The sequence below is a fragment of the Varanus komodoensis genome, unplaced genomic scaffold (assembly GCF_004798865.1).
Source record: "Varanus komodoensis strain SLA01 unplaced genomic scaffold, ASM479886v1 scaffold52, whole genome shotgun sequence".
In the NCBI taxonomy this organism is placed as follows: Eukaryota; Metazoa; Chordata; class Lepidosauria; order Squamata; family Varanidae; genus Varanus; species Varanus komodoensis.
In genome coordinates, this window is record NW_025336114.1 from 4,315,168 (window position 1) to 4,341,579 (window position 26,412).

Below are 26,412 nucleotides of genomic sequence, written 5' to 3' on the forward strand. Positions count from 1 at the left end.
ACTGGAGACCAATGCCAAGATCCTCCACCCCATTGTATTCCTGATCACTATGAATGGATATGAAAGTTAAACAGTGAAGAAAGATGACAGGAAGAAAATAAGATGTATTCAAAATAAGGTGCTAGAAGAGACTTTGTGAATATCCTGGATACACAGAAAGACAAACAAGTGAGTCCTAGATCAAATCAAGCTGAAACTTTTCCTAGAAGCAAAAATAATGAAACCGAGTCAGTTGTTGAGCACATCAAGAAAAGGTAAAACTCACTGGAGAAGACAATCATGCTAGGCTAAGTTGAAGGCAGAAGACAAAGAAGAAGAGCAAATATGAGACGGCTCAATTCATAAAGGAAGCCACAGCCTTGAATTTACAAGACCTAAGCAGGACTGTCAAGGACAGGACATTTTGGAGGGCATCATTCATAGGGTCACTATGAGACAAATTGGTGGCACATAGCAACAAAAATGGCACATATAGACCATCACAGAAATTACTCCCAAGAACTCCTGTGAAATTAACATTGTTACATGAGAAGCAGCCCTATAATAACAGACTTTTACTACAATTAAGATTTGCACAGGAAGCAAGCCACGTGCAACAGAAGGATCTACTATACTTTCCTCACTATACTTTCAGGTGCATTACTTTTGAAGAAGTAGCAGCTCTGAATAGCAAATCAACTTACTATTTTTGCTCGTTTTCAAATCAACTAAATCATATGAAGCAATATGACTCTTTGCACCAGTATATAGACATATCACAACTATTTCTGTGTGCAAAAAATGGTTAAATATTGCCATGTGACATACAGGCACACCATGCGACATCAGTGTATTGGGATTCATAATTGTAACCAGCTGATGTAAAAGGTCTGGCTGAGATTCAAATAGCTCAGGAGCCAGCTTCTTCATGACATCTTCCAGTTGTTCTGCTGCATATCCTGGGGCTCCATACCATGTTTTAGGCTCCCCCCTACAGACATAAAAAGCACAAAATAAATCAGCATAAATAATCATTGTTAACTTTAGGTTTACAGTTATGTATTAAGGGTAACGAGACAAGCGACGGGCAGGTTCAAACAGCACAGCAACCTGCTCTCTCAACAAGCTATCTATGCTTCACCTGACAGATACACTGGGCTCACTGTTGGTTGTCCCCGCTTTCACTGGTTGGTCCTTCAACCAGCATACCAAAAAATTTGGCAACTGAAGCTTTCTTGTCTCTTTTCCCCACTCTGACTGCAAAACAACGTTTAGTCAAAAGAACCTTTAGTCCTTTCAAAAATGATTTGACACCTGTTAAAAGTCTCCATTCATGAAAAGAGGATAGGTTATACATCTTACCTTTGCAGTTTATCTTAGAATCTTGGGGAAGTGTTAAAGTCACTTAGAACCATCAAAGCAATACTTTAAAACTAGAGGATAACACTGTTAAGAGATGCACTTGCTACCCCTTTTATGAGCCAAAATCCATTTGCAACTTTGTTTTTCTCTTGACAGCTTGCCATTTGACAGCTATCAGGTGAAAAATAACAAATTAACTTTTTACAACCTTATTGTTGTCAATATCCATGGAAGTTGTCTCCTGAACTTTTACAGGAGACACTTACCAAGACCAGGCAAGATACAAGACTTCACATTTCAGTTAGTCAGAGGAACACACTTGCATATCTCCAAAAGACTGGTAATTTTTAAAAAATAAATTGTGAAATTCTTTGCTTGCATTTCTGGCACTTTTTTTTTAAGAGTGGCATATCAATAATGTGGACACTCCAGCATAACACTTGGAGGGGCTGTAACTGGGAGACATTGTAAAATGGTTCCAAAAATTGAAAAAAGGGAAAAACTGGCAATGGCAACCAAAAAGGGGTCTTGTTTGGAGTCGGGAGAGTGAGTCAGTGGCAGTAGCTCCAAGGTGCCAGTTGGGCATTGGTGGAGTGGCTGTCCCTAGTGATACCATGGTGCATTTGGCAAGAGGTTTTTGCTGTTTTCTTGCAGCCAAAACAGGATCAGTCTCCCAAGTTTGGATGGCATTAAAACATTTCATGGGTCCAACAATCCCTACAACACAGACTGTGTTGCCAGGGTGACTTGTTGCCTAAAATCAAGCCACCCAGCCTGAAGCAGCCTATGTTCACATGACACAGCAACCTTACCATAGCTAGTTACCCATAATGGCTTGTCACGTCATGTGAAGCCAGTCAAAGAATATACAGAAATGCAAATACTCACATGCTGAAAATTAAAAAAAAAAACCACACACACATAATTCAGTCCAGCCTTCCTTCAACTTGGTGTCCTCCAGATATTGGACTAATATTCCCAGTCTTCCTGACCATTTACTCTGGTGGCTGATGGAAGTTGGTCAAAAACATCTAGAAGGCACCATGTTAAGTAAGGCTGACTCTGTTCTACCATTTATATGGCTGATTTCACATATACAAACTTATAAGTTTGATTCTTTATAAACTCACCAGTGCAGATAGTTAATAGAATAGCTCCAGTGATCTTCGATATGCCAACAAAATGAGGAAAAACACATCCCGACATACAGCCAGGGCAACTTCATTCCACATATATCTGCTGTGATGTGAGCAAGTACAGACTGTTCCATCACAGGCATATTGTTCAAATTCCATCCACTATCAAGATACTCCTAAAAAGAAAGTTAAATTTTGGATTCACATGACTAAGTTAAACTAAATGAAAAAGACAGCAGAGCTCTTTATTTCATAGCAGTATTTTTCTAGGTTGATAACTATGTAATATTCCACAGAATATTATTTCTCCCCCAACACTATTAACACTATTATTTCCAATGAAACCAATATAGGTATTTTCTTATTCAACAAGTCTTGAACTTATGTCTGTAATAGGTATTACAGATTACTCCAGCTACTTCCACACTAGGATTCCAAGCCATTCTTAAGGCATCATTAACTAAAATGATGGGTCCATGTTGCAGCTAATGAACTGTTTTGCTTCCATTCACATCCAGCAATGTCCATCTACAAGCAGAAGAGGATTAAATCTCCCTCTCCAACATCTTAATTGCAGTGAAACATTGCAAAATGATTAGTGTTTCATTGTTTTGCATAGTTCCCTGAGGTTCCGTTCAAAAGAAAGCAATTTCTCCCTTCTTTCTCTTACTTGGGTGGAACTGAGCAGGTCATCAAAATTTCCAGTGCCAAGAAGGGAACATCTTCTTTTGCACTGGGTTCTGTTGGAAAATGGTATGATCTCACTGCTTTCAAAGTTTTCTCATGAGTCAAAGAAGGTAGAGGGGAATCCACCTCCTTTGTGCTGAACCTCTGTTTTGCAGAAGCAAGACATTTTGATGTTCTGCAAGCCCCTCCAGTAAGTGCAACATGAGACCTGCTCCCCTCTCTATTTGGCATCCAATAATAATAAAAAGCACTGATTATAGTTCTTGCATATCAGAACAACAAGGAAGTTTCTGGAACCACAGAAGAAGCAATGGTACTGTGATAAGATGATTATATCAAACAGGGTTGTACTGCTCTTTTGGCTGTTTGTTTTTGATAATTGATCTCAGTTATTCACATCAGATATGATATTCAGGGGCTCAGTCTTTTACCAATTACAATGGAGAAAAAGTGCTGGGAAGTGATATGTTGCTGTGGTTGCCTAGCACCTAAACAAATTCCTCTTTGAGAAAGGGTAGTGCTGACCTCTTTAAATAAGGTAGTAATTAGGCCACTCCTAAAGAAACTTAAGTTGAACCCAGAAGATACTAGCAACTATATGCAGGCTGCCAACTTTCCCTTCCTAAGATAGGTTCTTGAGCTGGCCACCACCAGACACTCTTGGACAGAAACGACTAGGTCCATTTGAAATTAGGTTTTAGGTCTAGTTTTAGAAAAGAAATAGCCTTGATAACCCTGTAGGATGAACTTTGTCAGGAGATAAATGGGGAAGTGCAACTTTGATTCCTTTGAATCTCACAGCATTGAGAATGGTATCCTTCTGAACAACTTGTTTTGGCTGGTTGTTGGAAGGTACTGCATTGCCATGGTTCTGTAATTACTTTACAGGCTGATTCCAGGAGGAGGTACTGTGGTGCCTCATAGTTTGAATGACTCTAACTTTGAACAATCCAGAGTTTGAAAATTAGAGCTGAAATAAAATCTCTTCAAAGTATGAATTACAGGCCCAGTGAAAAAAATGTGATCGCTGTGTAAACATCGTCAGTTGTGTGCCCAAGTAGTCTCTCGTTGTGTCTGTGCATTTTCACCATATGCCTTTTCAATGTTTTCCAGTGACTTTTTGATTGTCCTCAGTGTCTTTTTGGTGAGTGTCTTTTTGATCACCTTTTAACTGCCTACGTCCTGTCCCAAGGTCTCAAGCACAGGGTTTTCCTCTGCCCTGAAAACGCAGATTCTCTCTCTCTCTCTCTCTCTCTCTCTCTCTCTCTCTCTCTCTCTCATTCATTCATTCATTCATTCATTTAAACAACTTATATGCCGCCCCATCGCATGAGCCTCAGGGCGGCTTACAATCATAAAATCCCGCTCAAAATACAAAAAAAAAAAAAAATTGTCACAAGCAGACACAGTGGCATGGAGCACCTTTTATCAGCTTATGCTGATCAACCAACTATAACCCTATCTGGATAGGCAGAGCCTAGCAACAGTGACCCATGCTCTAATAACCTCTGGTTTGGTTATTACTCTACATGGAGCTTCCTCTGAAAACACTCCAGAGACTTCCACAGGTTCAAAATAGAGCACACTACACCAGTCGTCTTTAAATGGCACTGCTTACCAGTTGAAGTCCGGGACCAATTCAAAGTGCTAACGCTAACATGTAAGGCCCTGAATGGTTTGAGGACAAGTTATCTACAGGAATGCCTCTTCCCATATGTACCTGCCCAGCCACTAGGTCATCATCCAAGGTCCTTCTCATAGAGCCCCCTCTAAAGTAAGCAAAGAGGGAACCTACTAGGGGAAGAGCCTTTTCAGTTGTGGCACCCTGGTTATGGAACCAGCTCCCCAAAAAGGAGTACCGGGTGCCTGCTTTGCATTCCTTTCAGCACCAGGTAAAAACCTTTTTATTTACCCAATACAATTTTTTCCCATTTTTCTACTGTATTTTATCTCACATTGTTATTTTTATTTGGTATTGCTGCTATGTCTCCAGACAGATCCGGTTACAGTTGCTGTGAGTTTGTTGTGAGCATAATGTTTTATTTGGATGTACTGTTTTTGTGATTCTATGTGTTATTGTTTCCATATATTGTAATACTGTAAAAAGCCCAGGAAGGCTTTTTAGGTTGGTGGACGGGATACAAATGTTCAAATAAATAAATAAAACAACTGGACAAAGATAAGCTAGCTACATTTATCCGTATTTTGAAATCCTCTCATTTAGATGAGCATAACGCATTTTACATAGGGCTTCTTTAGAAAATGGTCCAGAAATAACATCTGTTCCAAAATATAGCAGGAAGATTGCTAACAGGAACTGACTGATATGATTACAGTGGTACCTCGGCTCACGAACTTAATCAGTTCCACAACACCGGTCACAACCCAAATTGGTCATGAGCCAAGTCAAATTTCCCCATAAGGTTCAATGTAAATAAGGTTAATCCGATCTGTAACTATATTTTTTTTTACTCACGAAAATTTGAAGCAAAGTGAAAAAAAAAAAAGATCTTGGCCCTCCCCCCCCCCCCCCACCAACCCGAGCACGACTGTGGTCATCTCAACCTCCCCTCTGCACGACCGCAATCACGGCTGTAGACGGGCGCGATCGCAGCCATCTCCCCCACCCCCCTGAGCACAATTGTGGCCATCTCCCTCCACCCCAAGCACGACCGCAATTGCACCCGTGCAGGGAAGGCAGGCAAGATCACAATTGTCAACCAATGTAGAGTTCACGACCTGCTGCAACAATTTTATGAAATTTCTGTTCGCAACCCGATTTGATTGTGAACTGAGGCATTTGTGAGCCGAGGTACCACTGTATATTGTACACATATAAGTCAGTGCAGATTGGCACCTGAACTGTTCATCTTAGCTTTCAAAGCTTTAAATTGTTTAGGGCCAGGTTAACTAAAGAGAAGTCTCCCCACATATCGATCTGCCCAGATCATCTTCAGAAGCCTTTCTCTGGGTATTCCTACCAATAAGCTGAAGAGGGTGCTTACTAAAGAGAGGATCTTTTCATTGATACCATCACAGTTGCAGAATATCTTTCCCAGAGAGACTCCCCTGGAATCTACATTATGGCTTTTCCAGCACAAGGGAATACTTATTTTTCCCATGTTTGAAAAACATGTTTTAGTGTCTTTTACAGCTTGGGACCTGTTGTTAACTCTTTATTTTTAATATAGTTTTAAGTTCTTAATTTTATATTTGTTTTGTACTATCAATGGTTTAATTTAAAAATCCTATAGCTTGTTTCTCATGAACAGAGAGGGGATAGCCAAAAAAAGATAAGGCCATCCCTAGTTGCTAATTTCTTATTTCCATTTGGTTTTATACTTTTCGCTAAACAACCTGCATTCCAAATATTAGTTAAGGGTCAAGAAATACCTGTTCTTCTGGTCTTAGTTTAATTTTTCCACCTCTCACAGGAAACCCACTGCCAAATTCCTTTGAAGCAATATCAGCACCATATTCCACTGTGACATCCTCTTCAATAGTGCTAACAAGGCGCCAGAATTCTTTCTCCACCAGTTCTGTAGGAACCATCTAAACAGGATGCAGACCAAATATTATACAACAGCAATGAAAAGAACAAAAAGAAAAATATGCAATGCCAACATATTTATGAACGCAAAAGAAGCCAAATTGAAAACAAGGAGGCAGGGAAGATTTAAGTGCAAATTCAGCAGGTGTGTGAACTATAGGTGTAGGTCAAATCCTTTGTCTTCTTAAGTAAGACACATATTGGAAGAAATCTTACAAAGACAAAAAGTTGAACTCATCAGGTAGTAACATATACAAGGCAGGATATTTATTCTCTTGGGGACCAGCTAGATGCCAGATGCCAGAGAGCCTTCAGGCTATGGGGTGGCATAAAAATGTAATCAATTGATCGATCACTCAATACACTGGATGGCCTACATTTTAAAATGTGGGCTGCACCGAATTTCCTTTAAAACACAAGCATGGAAGTTATAAGCAGCATGGGCAGACAGGAAGAAGAAACAAAACCATTTCCATGCCAGAATTCCACAAACACTCAACTAGTTTTCTGCAGCTGTTTCTTGGAAGAAGCAGTTACTTCTTACCTCAGGACCCTACCAAGAAAAAAACAGAACTGGGAAGCAGCTGCCTTTCTGTGTTTTAGTATTAAATGATCCCATTGCTCCCATCTGCAGCACCATGTATAGGGTTATGGTAGAAAACTTATTGTCATTATTATCTGCTTTATGGTGCAATTCCATTTAGGTCTATGCAAAAGTAGGGCATGCTGGGATTAAAAAAGACATACTCCCAGGTAACGGAGTATAGGTCTGCAGCTTTAATATATTAGCTAACAAATATTACCTAGCTCATAACTAAGAAGTTTTTCATTTTTAAGCATAGCAACACAGAGTTTTTTGATGAATATATATTTTAATAAACTTTATAATAAAACCAAGTTACAGACTTATTAGAAATATGAACATACATGTACTGGCATATTAAAGTAATCTGACTTGAAGGCATCTGCCATTTCTCCAAACGTGCGAAGTGTATAATCTCGTGCTGCCTGTTCAAAACCAAATGCTTCCTGTGGTTTATTACACTCCTGCATAATTAAAAAATAACAATGCATTAATACAGAATGAAAAATACTGCATATGAAGTATTTTCAATCGCTTTGCATATTTATGGAAAACAAATATTTATGAAGTTCCACCAGCAGAATATCAATTTTACAGTACAACTTTCAGGACTGCATAGTACATAGGTAAAAATGAATAGAAGTTTTGTTTTGCAGTGGGAGAGACTTTTATAGTCTTCCACAAAGCCTCACCACCTTCTTCCTCAAGCAAGTACATGCTATTGGAGAGAATGTTCACTCTCAATTCTGGGGAGATGGGCCTGCCAGTGGGAGTTTTATCAACCCTTGGTCATGGGGCTTAACAAGCAGAAAGCCCCCATGGATCATATATAAGGAACAGAGTAACAGGGAAATGGGCCAGATGTGAAGAAAACAGTGAGAAAGATCCCTCTGTAAAACTGAAACTGAGTAGAATGAAGGAGAAGAAACACACACAGTGACCTTTAAGGTAGGGGAGTCAAGGATTGAGTCCACACAACAACGCAATCCACCCTCTGAATAATCCATATAGTGTGGGTTGCTCAGAAAACAGAAAAGGTATACTCCGTCCTATTTACAGGAGCACTTACTTTGGAGAGCTGTCAGAACAAAGGGTTTATTTTAAAACAAAGTTTTTGACAAATCTAAAAAGCTTCCCCCACAGGGCATATACTGATTCCATGGCTACATACATCCTTGTGGGGCGGCGGTGGGGGGAAGCAGTTCAGACTGTCAACCCCCCCCTTTAAAATAAACCTTAGTTTTGACAGCTCTCAAAAGTAAATGCTCTCATAAATTGGGTGGTTGGCATTTTTCCACTTTCCTGAAACTAAGTGGTACAAGGTGGCAAATATTGAGAAATGTCAAGGCCAAACTTAAAATCCAGAGGATTTTCGTGCACCTCTGCATTGGCTTGACAGCTAGTTTGACAACCGCCAAGTCAGAGCAAAGTAACATGTTTGAGGTATGGTTTTGTCATTTCAGTGGAATTACTAGGCCACTGAACTGGCAAGGCTTCCAATTTCCAATAATCAGAGGTACATACTTAAGCAATTCTGCATTAGAATTTTTAAAAAAATCTCTTTTTTTAAAAAACTACCAAAAATCTTTGTAGACAAGTGTGGTGCTAAAAGATGAAAATAAAGTAACTAAGTGGCCCACCGGTGGTGGCTTTTACAAGGTGTGAACACAGCACTTCACAGAGGCTGTTACTTCAAAGATAATGAAAACTGATCTCCAGGAAAAAAAAGGAAAGGTGCTGGTGCTGGTGCTGGGGGAACCATGTCAATGCAAAATATGGTGTGTGCACAGCGGGCAAGAACAAACCAGAGATGATTGTACCAAAGTGCTAAGTGGGTGCATGAGTGATTGTAGTGGGTACTGGCCCAGATGAGCTTGGTAAGAGTAACAAGGGCTTTTTGTTGCTCATTCAAGAGTTGCTCACTTGCTGCTATCCAAAATTTGAATAGGTCAGTTGCCTGGGTTCAGGTAACATGGCAACCCATCACAGGCTGAACAATGCCTGAAACAAGCCACAAGTTGTCTGGGTAGCTTATTAGGGAAAAACAGGTCATCCTGTAGAAAACAGAACAATTTCACACAATGTACATGGTCAGTTACCCACAATGAGCTGATACATCATGCAAATCCAGTCAAACAAGGAAAGATAGACTTTTGCTTAATTTATTAGTAAGTGTATTTCAGATGCTGACTTTTGTATTTGTGAGGAATAGGAGAAAAGCACATTTCACCCATATCTTATTACCTGAGCTAGGCATTGGGGACATCTCCAGTCCCCCTTGGGAACATCATGAAGAGGTGGAATTAAGCAAAAGGTATGATAACTGTCATCACAGCCATCACACAGAAGCAGACGGTCCTCATCATTACCACTGCCACATAAGAGACATACATACAAATCCACCTGTAAAAGTAACATGCCAGAGTGTTTTTTAAAAAAGCAGTGGTCCAATTGTCTTATTTCTAATGCATGTTTTATGGTAAAATATTCAAATATGTCATATTCCTGCTTAAGCACAATTTCTTTATTCTCAAATATAAGTACATACAAATATCTCATGATAGGTTGAATACAATCCTATGCATAGTTACATGGGGAAAAGTACTACAACTCCCAGCATTTTCCATCCATCAATCCAGCGATGGACATGGATTTTCTTCTATCTAAACATCCAAAGGATTATAACCTTAACAGTCCAGTTATTTGCAATGGCTGGAAGAACTAAAAATCTAGGAAGACATGGAAGGAAGAACTAAAAAATGATCTGGAATGCAATCACCAGAATTATCCCCCCCCCCCCCCCACACACATATATGTTTATCCCATACTTCCATAAAAAACCACAAGGGATGCACAAGTGATTCTTCTTTATTATTCAAGTTGTGGCTGGTAAACAGATTTATGCAATCAAATTCTCTCTTCTAAAATTAAAAAAGCCCATCGGTGAGAATATTATGCTTTGTTGAAGCTCATCTTTTCAGAAAAATAAACTTTAATATTATATAACAAAACGGAGCTTCTGACACAGAATTCGAATGGAATTTTAAATAATTTTACAGACAACAGAGTGCCAAGACCTGAGGTCTCATTCTAAACAAATCAGGTAGCACTGGAACATTTCTGGATACATGGAAAAAAAGTAATCCTAAGAATAAAAGAACACAAGCAAGGTCATGCTAGATCAGACCTGTGGTCCATTCAGTCCAGCACTCCATTCACATTGTGGCAAGCCAGGTGTACACAGGATTCCTCAAGCAGAAAGGGTACATGACCTCTATCTGCCCGAGCTCCCCATAGACTGGTGTATGTAGGCATGCTGCCTTTGGTAATGGAAGAAGCCCAATAGCCAACAAGGCTAGTAGCCACTAATAGCAGCAGCTGCTGCCACCTCCTCCATTTCCTCAAATTTCTCAGATCCCTTTTTAAAAATATCAGAATTGGTGGTCATCACATCACCTGCTCACTTTCTACATTCATTATTTAATTGGTATTATTTGGTTTGTTCACCTGAAACAAATGGTTTTTTACTGTATTCTTTTATTCTACTGGGAGAGGATGGTAAGTGGTTAACGCTTCTCTGAGGGAGGGTCGAGTGCCTGCCCCTTTAAAGGAGGTGGTAGTCCGACCGGTCCTGAAGAAGGCATCACTGGATCCAGAGATGGCCACTAATTATAGACCAGTGGCCAACATCCCGTTTCTGGGCAAGGTGTTAGAGCGGGTGGTGGCGGGACAACTCCAAGCACTCTTGGATGAAACTGATTATCTGGACCCATTGCAGTCTGGCTTCAGACCCGGGTACGGTACTGAATCTGCCTTGGTCGCCCTGTACGATGACCTGTGCAGGGAGAAGGACAGGGGGAGTGCGTCCCTGTTGGTTCTCCTGGACCTCTCAGCGGCTTTCGATACCATCGACCATGGTATCCTTCTGGATAGGCTTGCGGAATTGGGGGTCGGAGGCACTGCTTTGCAGTGGTTCCGCTCCTATCTCAATGGCCGATTCCCGAAGGTGGTGCTGGGGGACTATGGCTCTGCGCCATGGCAGCTATGCCATGGAGTACCGCAGGGGTCCATTTTGTCCCCTTTGCTGTTCAACATCTACATGAAACCGCTGGGAGAGGTCATCAGGAGGTGTGGGCTGCGGAACCATCAGTACGCTGATGATACCCAGCTCTACCTCTCGTTCTCCACCAACCCAGGTGAGGCAGTGGCTGTGCTGAACCGGTGCCTGGCTGAGGTAATGGGCTGGATGAGGGCCAATAAATTGAAGCTCAATCCAGACAAGACGGAGGTCCTGTTGGTAGGCGGTTCAGGCTTCGGAGAAGGTGAATTGAACCTTGTCCTGAACGGGGTTGCACTCCCTCTTAGGGACAAGGTCCGCAGCTTGGGAGTGCTCCTCGACCCTGAGCTTTCACTGGAAGCTCAGGTAACAGCAGCGGCGAGGAGCGCTTTCCTCCAGCTTCGGCTGATTCATCAGCTGCGCCCCTACCTGGAGAACAACTGCCTGGCGACAGTGACACATGCACTGGTGACTTCCCGTCTTGACTTCTGTAACGTGCTCTACGTGGGGCTGCCCTTGAAGACGGTCCGGATACTTCAATTGGTTCAAAATAGAGCTGCCAGGCTGCTGACGGGGACTGGACGTTATGTTCACATGACTCCAGTTCTCCGTCAGCTTCACTGGCTTCCCATTGAAGTCCGGGCCCAATTCAAGGTGTTGGTAATGACCTATAAAGCCCTAAATGGCTTGGGTCCTGGTTACCTGAAGGAGCACTTACATCCATATATGCCCAGCCGCCCCCTGAGATTGGCGGGAGAGGCCCTTCTCCGGGAGCCCTCCGTGAAAGAAGCTAGGAGGGTGGTTACTCGGAGGAGGGCTTTCTCAGCAGTGGCGCCTAAGTTATGAAATGCGCTCCCCAGAGAGGTCTGCCTGGCGCCGTCGTTATTTGTTTTTCGGTGCCAGGTGAAGACCTTTTTATTTAAGCAGCATTTTAAATGATAATATTATTGAATTTTATTGGGCCAGGGCGGCTTATTTTATATTGTATATTTGTATTTTAATGTATTTTTAAATGTTATTTATGATGTTTTAATTTATTGTTGTAAGCCGCCCCGAGGCTTCGGCGAATGCGGCAGCATAAAAATGTTTTAATAAATAAATAATAAATAAAATAATGGTAGATTTACTTCTAGTGATTACTTACAATTTACACTGACCAGGAGAAGTAAGCGTAGGGATCTGTATTCTGGTATCTCGACCTTGTTGCCAAACTTGCCCAGTTGTTTAACTTGCTTGTGGACCGATGTAGTGTCTCAGATCAGGAGGAAAGGAGGCTAAGGCACCAACAGGATGCCTCATCAGTCTCCTCCACTCCCCTTGAAATGCCTACCAAAACCCTTCTCTGAGATTGCTTTTGTGACCTCAGAGAAGCACCTGATGTGATTCTTTCCAGACTGCCTGTGAAGGGAGGGTGCTCTAAGTGCAAAGTCTTAGCTCTAATGTCATGTCTGTTTTCCAACATTGGACCTGGGTCTCAAAGATCCTCTTGAAATTAACTGTCTGGGGTCACTCTGCCCCTACACTTGCTGCACTAGTCCAGAATAAATAAATAAGTGATGTGTCGTGATGTTTCACTTCATGAAATCTCAGGGAATATTTTTCCATTAAAGCACAAATTCAGCATTTTCTGCTACTGGCATTAAAAGTACTCACTGCATTAAAGCTTTTCTTAGAACGACCCTTTGGTTTTTCTTTATCTGTTTCCCAAGGGGGTTGCTTTTTTTCAACAGTTTCTCTTTTCACTATTCCATGAGATTCTTTATCTGACAAAGCAAAATACATTTAGTTAATATTACTCCAAAGGTTTTGGAACAGGTTTTGGAATTTACAAAAGAATTTTAAAGGGGATATCACAGTTGGTTAAACTGTGTGTTTTAACTGATCAATCAGAACTGCATGCATTTGCAGGAAAGTAAAAACATTGTGTAATTCAGAATGGTAATCTGGTTTTGAGGATACACAGGAAGTACACAGGGTAGAGTGAAGGGCAGAAGGGTATCTCCCCTCTGCACAGAATGCATTCCTTCCATCAATGGAAAATTTTCACTGATACAACCAAACACTTTTAAAGAAACACACACATACACACCCACACACTTTTTAGAGGATTCATGCACACGTCACAGCAGACATAGACCTGTTTACATGAACACTGCAGCCCACTGTGATTTGATTTTAAACCATGGTGAGTTACAGTAAATGCAGGCAGGTTTTGAATAGTCAAATGTGCTTTGTCATGTCCTCCAGACCTGGCTGGCAGGGAAAACAGGCTATGGGTTATGCAAGTTATCATTTAACTTTTGCACAAACCCTTCACCTGGTTCAGACAACACAACAAGACAATGTTTAAAATGGGTGCTCATATGCACTACTACCTACTACAGCTTAAATAAGGAATGGTAGCTTATTTGATCATGTGAACTGGACCAGTACCTTAGAAGTAGTATTCCATTTGTATGAAAGAGTTTCTACTGGTCAATTTACATTGCTATGCCAAATTGTGATCTGATACTTAAGGTGAACTTATATAAATAAATACTACATTTCTGTTATTTTGTTTCCATTAATACACTTACCACTGTCAGACTTTGCAGGAGTATTTCCCATTCTTCGTCTTAAGTTGTGAGTTTTGGTTTCTGAAGTTTCCTCTGATTCAGTTTTAATATTAGTGGCCTTGGGGGGGGAAATTATGCTCAATATTATTCATTTTAATCTTTTGTTCATTACCAAGTTACATGTAATGGGAGAATTCTATGCAACACTGGACACTTCTGGCCAGCAATTATTTAAATTTTGAAACTTTATATAAATTGCAAGCATTTAATGTCAGTAGCTTCCCACATTATAAGGAAATAAGAATAAAACCAGAACATGGTTTCACATCTTAGTGAAACTGAAACCCTTACTCATACTATGCTTAAGCAATTCACTATGCTTAAGTCAGGGAAGACTCATTTCCACAAAAAAAGAGAGTGGTGAAGGATGTATGATCCTGAAGCATAGCTTTCCCCAGTCTGATGCATTCTGTCATGGATGTATATGTCACCAATAGCTCCTATACATGGCACTGTAGTAACTTCTTTATTACTTTGTTGCTGGACTGCCAACAAAGTCCATCGTTACTGGACTGCTTGCTTGTTCTGTACTGATACACAGAAGGACAGCAGACACTCCTTAGAGCCACCTTTTTCCATCTTTGTGCCTTCCACATGTATTAGATTAGAATCCCTCAGCTATTCATGCACTCTCCAGATATTTTGACAGATGATTCCCATTATCACTGTCATCAGCCTCAACCTATGTTGGCTGAGGCCGATGGCAGTTGTCCCCCCCAGACACAAAAGGCACCTAGTTCAACAAGGCTGTTATATCTCATTCATCACCTTTTAACCATGGCTAGGAGTAATATAGGTAGGTAGGTAGGTATGTATGTAGACACTGTCTTCAGCTTAAGAGATCACATAAAAGTATTGTAACTGCTTTACTCTCTGGCAAGAGAAGAAATTTCAGTGGGCTTGATTTATAATCCCCTCAGTATCAACACATAAAAGTGAATCTTACCTCTGCTCTCATGCGTTTTGCTCGACGTGCAGGTGGACAAGTTTCAGATGGCTGAACAGACTGTCTTTGAGGAATATCATGGGGTTTATATTCCTTGTCCTTGGTACCACTGGTAATATCTGGCTTCTGAAAACACTAAAAATGCAAGCAAAAGCAATTCTTTATGTTTTCCAACAAGACTCTTTCTGAAATAAGATCCATGTAATGTATTTTAGCTGCTGAAAGGAGATGCATACATAATTATATTCAGTATAAATGGATTCCAATGGCCAGTCATACATTCTACAAATGTATATTATGGTTGGATCTAGCTTTCATGTTCTAAGAATAGAAAGTTTTCTTTTACCGACAAAAGCTTTTTGATCTTGCAGGGGGATCCTGCAGAAAAGGATGGGGAAAACAACTTTCTCTGATTCCCCTGTCACCCTAGCCACTTAGACTCACCAAAAGTTTGTTACAGTGGCTTTCTCAACTTACTTACACTTGAAGTTCCAAGTGGCTGCAAGAAGGTGGGCATGACATCAGTAAGAATCATGTCCTCTCCACCTTCTACCAGGTGGAATGAGGTTTAGCTCCAATCCAATACTATTCATGACTGATTTAATCATATAAAATTACGTGAAAATAAATAAATATTTTATTGTTGATGTGCTCAAAATAGTATTCCAATAGCAGCTGAAGAGATAAATCCTAATTATTTCAGATCCAGACAATCTGTTGACTTCCCAACCAAGATGACAAAGCAATACATTGAAGAAAAACAGATTATGACAATATGCATCCAAAGTATATTATGCATATTAATCCTGGTATTTCCAGTCTTCCTATGGCCTGCTACTGATAGTAATTGTTGAATTTACTGGGTTGCAGCTTTACAAGGCTAGAGGTTCTTTGGTGCTAGTAACATTGGCTAGAAATAAACTGCTATGACAAACACAGCTAAACATTGAAATAACTATGTTCATTATAGGTAAATATACTCTGAGACTGTATCAGTATGCCTGGAATGAACCTTTGTGCCTATGGACCTGTATGTAGTTGTCAAAATGTTTAAAATGCCCTTCGAGTCATTTGACAATCTAAAGAAATGGACTTATTAGGTATTATTAAAAGCTTAAGATAAAAGTTTATCACATTTAAATGTCACAACAGAGTTGCTATTCCAGATAGTGGAATCATATAACTTTGTTACAACAGAGACATTATTCAGGCATGGCAGTATGTAAATAATCAGAACAAAATCATAGAAATTACGTCGTATAATAGTACATCTATATCCCACCTTCAAACTATTTAAGGTAGCATACATAGTTCTCCCTAGTTTATTTCCACAATAACCCTGTGAGCTAAGTCAAGCTGAGTGCCTGGAATTGGCTCAAAGTCACCCAGTGAAGCTTTGTAGCTGAGCAGGCATCTGAACTTTGATATCAAATAATTTTAAGATGCACAGCTTTAGTAAGCAGTGCAATCTTCGGCCTATTTATTCAGAAGTAAGTCCCACTGAACCCAATTCAGGTTTATTCCTTTGTAAATGCCATCTAAATAACCGAAGCTCAATAAACTTGATAATAATATCTAAAATTCTGAAAACTTGATTCCCAGTAAGCTGCATATAAGAGTTATACAGTATAATTCTAATCTAGAAAGAACAACTCTGAATCAAGCCTAGCCTCTTCCACTGCAACATCGTAACCCCTTAATTTGAACTCAACATACAAATGCATGCTCAAGGCTTAATTCCTTCCATCATTCTATATACCAATAATTCATACTAATTATGAATTCATTATCTTGAGTGTGGATCCTCAGGTAGCAAATGGCACCATCCACACACAAAAGGGAAGTATTAACAGGCTTATGGAAATCCAAACTTAGCTGAAATACCATTTTCCAAAAGAATCCCCATGGAGGCAATTCAACTCAATAGCCTCATGAAGACTGAACATGCATAAGACAGCCATGGAATGCCTACTGACTGGGGGGAGGGGGATGCACAGAATGGAATATCCTTAAAGAGGGCATGGCTGGTTGGAATGCTGAACAGAAGCACTTTCAAACCATAGCATTTTGTTTTAGTTCTCATTTGTTAAACCTATTTGACCAAATAAAGAGTCTGCAATATTTAGATGTTACCAGACAAGATTTTCATGGCATTATTGCCCTGCTTCATTCACAGAAACTTCATGGGGTTCATTCTATGCCACCTATGCATATGATCTTCCTGTGCTTTCTTACAGCTTCTTCCATCTTTCCTCTTAATGAAAAAAATTAGCTAAGGAGGAAGAGATGACACTGCTGCACAATACCTTCTAATTTCTACCACTAGGATCTCTCCATCTGGAAGCACCTTCTGATACCACTGACCAGGAACACAACTTCTTTGCCCATGACAATCAAGTCACCAAAGGTAGGAAGTAGGTTTAGCCCCCACCCACTTCATCATCTCTGAATGCATCCTTTTACTTTCTCACATATTCATTCCTATGAAGAAAAATAAAAGTGGCCAACCCAAAAAGCCCTGTATACAAGTGACAGGGTGGGTTCATACATGGCAAGCTATGGTGGTTTTTTAACACTGTTCTGTTTTTTTTTTTTTTATCTGAACCCAGTTGTGGCATTTCATTATGGCAAGTTTTATCTTTAAAAACTATGATAAGAGAAAGGTTTTGTTCTAATTGTTTCTCTGTACACCAGTTGTGTTGTCTGAACATGTCTGTGGATCATGGTTTCCACATTTAAGGTATGCAACTACCACAGCTGGAAAGATGAGCAACCTCAGGAGCTTCTCCAGACATCTATCCTCTCTGTGTGGACCAATGAAAAAGAGGCAGAAAACCCAGGCAGGGAGTGAAGCACCTTTGGACTGAATTTCAGGCACAATGGCACATGCTAACTGTAGGACTGAGCAGGAAGGATGGAAACCACAGAAAGTAGAAACTGTTTGTTCATCTATCAAGTAGATAATGGTAAACAAACTGTGAAATACAGTAACCACACAGGGTTGGTTGTGTTGTGTGAATGCAGCCATGGTAACAGATGTCTCTCTACACAGATCACAAAAGAAAACACATTATATAAAGGTATTCCTTACGGTCATTCTTACCTTCATAATGACAGGATTAAGGTTAGGATTGAGTTTTTGTTTGAGCTTTATTGCCTAAAATAAGATTTGGAGTTGTTCAGCAAAGTCAAGTGTATGAATAATATTCCAAAAGCAAAGTGAAAGTGAAATGGTTTTCATTCATCTATTTTGCTTCAACTATGCAAGTATCTCATTGTAGAAAGTAAGTATTTTGTGTCTCAATCTTCATATGTTCCTTGTGCCCATCTTGTTTTCCTCACCTTCTGATGAACCTAGCCAGCCCAGGTGGAAGAATTAGCATGATGATGGCCATGGAGTGCTTTGAGGAAAGCACAGTCTTTCATCTGAGAGAAGCATTTCATGCAGTCACTGCATATAGATAAACATTACTTCCAAGGCTAAGAAAGCACACAACCATTTTGTGCTTGCAATTCACACACCACTACAATACACCTGTGCCCTTTCCTTCTTGCTTGGAATCACATTCCATGAAATTTAGAAATGTACAAAGAGTAGCAGAAGATTATGGGAACTGAACAGTGTTATATTCACGAAGCATCAACTCCACCAACAAAACTTTACTTGGGATGAAGTATTATAAAAAAAATCTAAGAACAAGAGGAAAAAACAAAATTTGCATGCGTGCACACACCCAGAGTGCAGCTGTCTTAACAATGTCATATTTTATGGTATAACTGCCTTTATCTTAACATTGACAACTACACATCACTTGCTTATAAGGCTTTCTTTCATCTTGAAAACATTGCTGAATGCTTTGTAGACTAGTTTTTCCCAACACAGCATCATCCAGATGTTTTAGGCTACAACTCTCAACATTCCTGATCATTGGCAATGCTAGCTAGGCCCTGATGTAAGGTGAATTATCCAAATATCTGGATAGCATCAGATTGGGGATTTGGCTCTGCAGAGTATGAGACAAGACAGTAGAGAGTGTGTTTAAACAGTGAGATGAAAAATGGCTATTTTAAATCAGGGTTAAAGGGATGAGAGGACTCTGAACTATTCACTTTACTGTTCACATTGTTATCAACCAATGTTTACATCAACTTACAATACAATTTTGCATAGCTTAACTTTTTGAACTGCAGAACTCTTTTGGAACTATATTTTTTCTTGGAACTGCAAATTTTCTATAATGCATATTTTTTTAAAGCTGTGATTGCCTCAGAGGAGGCATCTGATAGCCCTGGTGACTACGTAGTGACACAGCCTGGGAATCATACATACCAAGGTAAGACCAGGCCTCTGAGAATTGTGTATACCATGTCTACCTGGACAAGCTGGCACAACAGAAAAACCCACCCTGGCAATAAACTATGGTGGATTGGTTATGGGCACATGATGGATTATTTCCATAACAGACAATCATATACACTCTTACTCACCCTCCTCTCAGTCCAGCCCTTCCACAGGTATCCTAGGGTACACTGCAGCAGGGTCTACTTGTCTCCCCATCCCTGCCACATTTATGAGTGATGCATTTTTGGTTTGTCACAGCATTATATTCCTTTACTGTTTTTCCCAGAGATTGCAATTTGCAGCTGGACAGCTAGTTTTATTATCTGTTTTGACAGCCATGGGAAATCTTTTCAAAGTGTGCATGTAGCGTATGAAGGGGCTGTGTGTTATTGCAAACACTTCTTTTTTTGCACTCCTTAATGTGCGTAAATATTGCACATATTTTTTCTTAGTCTTTCACAAGTGCGTACCTTGTGCACTTACAGAAATCTTTTGCTGAACTGCATGCTTTCAACCTTGAACAATGACCCAGAGAGGCTCCAACCAGTCTCCCCACACACCAATTTGGTTGGGTTTGACAGCTGTCAAAAGGCAAGCTACAAGCCAAACCAAAGAGATAAGCAAGCTCTGCTCATGAAAATGAGATGCATACTGGTGCTTTCACTTTTCCACTTGCTCCCCAGAATCTAGGTGCTCAGGCACATGGAAAATGGTGAGCCATCCCTCTTTGGGAAACCATCACAGCCAATAATCATCATAAGGATGAAGGCATAGCTATGGTGGTGGGGGGGGGGAGGGGTGTTTTCATTTAATCGGCTATGCAGTCTACTCCTCAGTTCAGAGAACACACAAAAGATGCAGGAACCTTTGCAATAGGCTTTTTCTTTCTACAGTACAGGAGATAACTCTCATGTTGGAGGGACTGCCTAAAGATTTGTCTGCGTTCCAACATTTGCACTAAGAAAGAGATGGGGAATAGTTCCACGTAAGTCTCCTGGAAGAATTTAAAATGGCAGCTTCTCTTAAAGCTGAGAAGCATCACTGGGAGAGGCAGGCTGCTTATCTGTGACAATTTTTCTTTGGGTGGCACATGCATGGAGCTTGGCTTCAAGATGTTTCTATAGCTGAGAGCATTTTGGCAGGAACCTCTCCCCCACCTTCAATATATAGTATAGTAATATCACTATATTAGTGTCAATATATTAGAAGAGTTCTCTTCCCTCAATTCTTTGTCACAGAAACCATACAAAAGAATGAACTGTTGCATTCAGGTCCTGCTAGTGGGCTGACTGTGGACAGCTATTGGCCACATTGTAAACAGAATGCTGAACTAGATGGACTCTCGGTCTGATTCAGCAGGGCTCCTCTTATGTCCTTAAAGCTGTATGTACAGAAACCACCACATCTACCCCTTAATAAATTGCATTGCTGCTACAAACAATTTCACAGTCCCATCTGTATTTCCCTAAAGCACCAACACAACATAAGATAGGATACCACTGTACTATACTGTACAGTTGTCTTAGAAACATAGCAAGTCAGAAGAGGTCTCTTGGGCCATCTAGTCTGATCCTCAGCAACATCTGGCTCCACTCATTACATGCCTATCATGTGCATGTCCAGCCTATCCTTGAATATTACTCTAACCCTCCAAATGCAAAATGGGAACAACACTAGGCTACTATGCAGAACTGGTATAAAGATATATTGTTGTTTACTTTGTTTTACTGTTGAATGTTTTAATTACATTTATATTATTATATTGTTATTTATATTGTTCTTTTTATCTTCTGTAAGCCGTCCTGAGGTTTGTTGCAAAGGACGGCATAGAATTGTTTAAATTAAATTAAATTAAATTATTTTGGCAAATACTGTACTGCTCAAACTCAGCTACTAAATTCCTCAATTTTTAAACTATGTTTTTACAAGGACTAGATGCTTGCTTTTTTATTAATGGAATCTGAAGATTATGGTTTATCTGAGGGATGAATTTCCTTGCCCCTCCCAGGTATACATGCTTCTCTCTGAACTTCAAAAAAGCACCATGTCTTGTTTTAGAGCATGTCCACAGCATTGGGAAAAACCATGGAAGTACTGCCATCCATACCAGTCAAAGGAGAAGGATGAGAAATTACTGTGACTATACAGTGGATCAAATCCCAGCAGAACTACTGCCTGGACACACAACTGAGAAAAAGGAAAGGATGGAATCGATTGAATATGTTCTATGCTAGATTCAAACACTGCACACCATAAAGTCTCACTATATAAGAATTTGTCCATTTCTACACCATCCTGACATATGAAGGAAGACAGAATATAACTCAATGTGATGGTGATGCACAATCTAATGATGAACTAAGTAGCTTTAAAGGAAGAAAGGTGGTGAGAGCTCTGAGTAAAGGGGCAGAGAAGAGATAGACAGAATCAGGGAGATTTGAAAATGAGGAATCAATAAGCCTAAGAAAGCATGCCACAAAGGAACCTATGGCAAGATTGGCTAAAAGAAAGGAAAGAAAAAATGATGCATAAGAAAGGAAGGCTACAGGAAAGAATAGAGAAACACACACAGTCAGAATCAGGAAAGTGATCCTGAGGCTGACATTTGTCATCCATTTGTCACCCATTTTTGTGGATGCATCTGTAGAGTTTGGTGGGCATCACAAGTGATTAATATTTATCAATTATCTCAATTGACAATAGATCACTAAGTTGCATAAGGCAGTGTAGAAATCCATGTAAATTTTCAAAGAATGATATACATACAGTGACAAGGGCAAGAAATATGAGCAATCTTTAGATACATAACTCTACATGTATTGGCCACTTTCTTAAAATATCAATCTAACTGAAAGGACATACTCTATTCACAATTATATTTTTTTCTGTTATTCTGGGACAGAACCAATTCCTACTTATTTGAGAAAACAATGTTGCTGGTTATGGTTCCCTTAGTAGGGGTAGGCAACATGGTGATTTTCTTCATGTCATGAAGTGTCCTGCTGATAGCTATGAATTTTAAAAGTTTTATTTAATTAAAAAACAAAAACAGGAGGCTAGGGGTACTTCAAGTGAAATGGTAGCCTCTGGCCACAAGCTATCTTATTTCCCAGAATATTATTCTTAAAAGTTAGTAAGGTAGGCAACTAAAAGCTAGCACATGAAGAAAAAAGGAAAGGAAGCTAAGAGGGGAAATGCCCTGCTGTTGCCTTGCAAAGGGAAAGGGACTGGACAATGGTAGAGGTGAGACCAAAGGAGGCCCATGAGTGACCCAAAAGAATGAGTGGTGAAAGCAGGGAAACATTAGTTGGTGTGGGAAAAACTGTACAGAGAAGGTTCTACACGTGTGTTCTGGATGTCGGTGATCATAAGAAGGAGTTTTGGTGGGCTTGAATCTTAAAAAGACAGGCATGAGTGCTTGGCTAAATGAGAAAGAGTGTGTGCAGACATGTGTGCATGCATGTGGGAATAATCATGAACAAAAGAAAGAACATTGCACTCAAAAGACTGGCTTTGTGTTTTGAGGGCTCAGAACCCACCTCCCCTAAGGCTGAGAGTGTCTTCTTGGGCAAGTTAGTTGTCTTCACAGAAAGGAAAACTGGTGTTTGAGACTGATTGCTTCCATCACAATAGCCATTTTGGGAATGCCCCAGCCACACATCAATCACATCAATTTTGTTTTAGTGCCAATAACACTTTTCCAACATGTCAAATATATTCATTGGCCCTAAAAGGTTGGTGACATCTATTTCCCTCCCATAAGAATGCAGCAGGGAAGCAGGAAAATACTAGCTCTCTATGAACACACACATTTTTCACTTATATGGCGCCCAAAAGGCCAATCACTCTCTGGAAAGAAGATAAGTATTAAATGTTAGTGTTATATAGCTAGAAACAGGGCACTGTATCTATAATCTATTATTTATTCCAAATGTAAACAGAACACAAGGTTATCTGGAGGCCCTTCTCTATGTCAGGTAACTACCAGGTAAGAGAGCTGAAGAGGCTTGCATGACACCTAATTTTGATGTTTTCCCAGTCCAGTTCTTTTTATTTCCTATGCACTTTTAAAACCTGGCTGAATTGGTCTCTCTCTGCCATTGTGAGTCTATAATTTTCCTGCTCTACTGTTTATCATCACTGCTATGTGATTTTCTTTTTATATGCTGTAACCAATTTGTTAGCCATTCTGTCTCTGTTTTAAGTTACTTTATTTTTATCTGCTCTATCAGTTATTTGGGAGCAGTAATACAAAAAGCTGTATTGCATTCTTTCAAAATACAGCAGAAAAGTATTTTTAAAGTATAGTTAAAGGCAATTTGTAAATAAGTACTCTGATGAGGAAGAGAATTTGGAGATTATTCTAAACATTTTTTCAAATAATCTTTTCTCCAAATTTTATGTAGACTGTAATCATTAGCAAATATAAACAGTAAAAGGATAAAACATTTCAGCCGTATAATCACAATAATTTCTATTCTTTAAACATTATTAAAATTTACATTTGGAACAATAATTTCATTATTGTGTCAAACTTTCCAAGCAAAAATGAAAGTATTTATTACTGCCCACCAATGGAATCAAAGATGAATTTCCTTGTCCAAACAAATTTTAGAAGTTAACACATCAGGTTTAAAAATACATTTAAATTATTACACAAATAAAATCTGTACTATTAAATTTTAGCATCTTCTAGAAAGCTTTCAATATAAGAAACTTAAAGAAGCCTTTAAAAAAATCAATACAATATACATAATTTTTTCATACCACAAATTCTTAGCACCAACCAGAAGAATTCACCTGTTTCAGGTGGCTGGTTATAATTATTCTTCCTATTGTCAAAATGATTTTGCTGGTGCGCATAAGAATTTCTTCCATGTCAACATGATTCACTGGGAGTATTTTAAAAGAAAATTTTAGCCAAATATTTGGGCCAATCTTCTGCATTTTTAAGTAGGAAGAAGACCTATAATCCCCCACAACCTCCAGCTTGAATGGCTATGGCATGCTGGGAATTTCTGGGCTTCATTATCAAAGTATGCATAGGATTGTACCTGTAATACCTTATTCTCTCTGCCAAAGCTTTTGTCAAGAAGTTACATACAAAAGTGTCAATTATATGTTGCATAGGCTTGAGTCCTTGGATTAAAAATAAACTGTATCAATACAGTAAGTGTTTATAAAACTATTATAAACTATTATAAGTGTATAAAACTATTAGTAAAAGGAAAGCAAGTAAAACTGAAATCTGAAAGCAAACAAGACAAAAATATAGGGATCCATTCAATTCATTGACTCACTTCACAGAATATAGTGTTTAAGTATTTTGCATAGAAGAATGCACAGGAAGCATCTAAACCAATTTAGAACAGAAACACGGAAGGATTGTCATTCAAAAAGTTGTGTTGAACATACCTTTTCCAGAACTGCATCATCCACTAAACACATCAGTTTGGAACAAATGTCAGGTGCCTAATGCAAGAGAGAGCTTGGAGAGTTACAATTTAAAAGAACGGTGACCTTGTGAAGTGAGGTCACAAGTAGTCATTTGAAAATCATTTATTTCTAAAATGGTCCTTTTCTGAAAAACTGGAAGTTTTCATTACAGAAATATCAGACACCTAAATAAGGACTAGATTTTCAATAGCACATGGTAATTGAGACAGCCTTGTTCTAAGAAGCAATTATTAGATCATCTTCTGTATGTTCCTATCACAGTAAATACTATCACATGCAGCCAGGCAGATCTTCACAAGAAGCCACAAGAACTCTATTTAGCCTTTTGAGCAGAACACACACATAGAGATTAATGAAGTGGATTGCAAAGCTTTACAAGTTTTCACTAAGCAACAAAATGTACAAGAAAAAGTGATTATAGAAGCAGTAAGATCAGTTTTCTAATAGAAACTTCAAATTTTTTACTCAAAAGTTTTGTTTTTTCATCATTAACATTTATATAAATTCATAAACAAAATGTTAAGGTTTTTAAAAACACACACTTGTTAACTCAACTTAATTGAGAAAATATGAATTTTAGTCTTACAATGCATTGTTAGAGAAGGCGGGTTGTAACAAAAGGTATCTATTGACTAACAGCAGATCCATACAACCCTTTTGTCCTGTGGGAGCTATGTTTTTCAACTGGTCTCTATTTAAAGCTGTGAGGTCCCATACAAATATTGTTCTATGTTATCACCCACACTTATTTAATTCAGGCATGCCACAACACATCAAAATTATTCCAAATTTGAATTCAGGCCTTGGTTACAGCATGTACACACTAGAAGTGTTCACGCATCACACCAACCCACCCAGTCAATATGCCATAGCAGGTTGTTGATGAAACAAGGCATGGTGCCCCCAGGAAATTACATTCACTGTGGGTTTCTGCCCCCCCCCCCCCAATTCCCCTCCTGAGTATCTTAGAGGAAGCGTAGGAAAACCAAGTTTTCTTCTTCCTCCCTTTCACAATTTCAAGCTGTTCTGGGCTCACCACTGATTTTTTTTGCTTTTTATTCTCGTGATTGTGAAAGCTAGTTGTCAAGCCAGCTATCGCAATACCTATTTTGACAGCTACGGACACTCCCTTCAAAATAACACCTTGGTGGGACTGTCTGTGATTGTCCAACAGTATTTAAGAAATGTTTTGTCTCCACTAATTTTTGCCAGTATTTTCAAAAACATTTTAAAGGTGTATTTTTAAAAATGCATTTGTGCAACAGTAGGTACATGAGTAGAGAAATAAGATGCCTCAGGTAGGGAATGTGCAGGGGGTGCCTGCTGACTAATACCAGTGGGTACCTAATCCAGGCATTGCCCCAAAGAAACTGCAGGTAAGTTTATTTTCTCCCTACACTACATCTCTCAGTTAACAAATGGCAAGCTGACAGATGTAAACAAAAGCATGGGTAATCTCAGTTCATGAAAAGGGATGGTGGCTTGTTTAACCCCTTCATGGCAAGATCCTTTGCGAAAAGTTGGATTGCATGTGTCCTAAGAGTACCCTCACCTTTGCATTTGATCACAAGAGTCTACCACCCCAGAGACAAGCAAAAGTGCAACCCACCCTGTTTACTGAAATAATGGACATATTTGTGTATGGATGGGTTTTTTTAAAAGTTGAGCAATCACAAGAAGCTCCTCCCACTGAAGCTC

General features: G+C 39.4%; 1 protein-coding gene across 3 annotated transcripts in view; it reads right to left on the minus strand.

The window, feature by feature from the left end:
- KDM5B (lysine demethylase 5B) overlaps positions 1-26,412 on the minus strand; it is a 73,379-nt gene that overhangs the window by 20,673 nt on the left and 26,294 nt on the right. Inside the window, exons 5-14 of one of the 3 annotated variants that reach the window (XM_044447652.1) lie at positions 24,673-24,729; positions 18,019-18,072; positions 14,916-15,050; positions 13,931-14,027; positions 13,008-13,117; positions 9,542-9,700; positions 7,642-7,761; positions 6,558-6,716; positions 2,472-2,653; positions 808-970 (exon numbers count right to left, since the gene is read on the minus strand). In XM_044447652.1, coding sequence (XP_044303587.1) covers positions 808-970; positions 2,472-2,653; positions 6,558-6,716; positions 7,642-7,761; positions 9,542-9,700; positions 13,008-13,117; positions 13,931-14,027; positions 14,916-15,050; positions 18,019-18,072; positions 24,673-24,729 — 1,236 coding nt within the window. The remainder of the gene's footprint in view (positions 1-807; positions 971-2,471; positions 2,654-6,557; positions 6,717-7,641; positions 7,762-9,541; positions 9,701-13,007; positions 13,118-13,930; positions 14,028-14,915; positions 15,051-18,018; positions 18,073-24,672; positions 24,730-26,412) is intronic. The other 2 variants (XM_044447653.1, XM_044447654.1) reach the window with 2 other exon arrangements.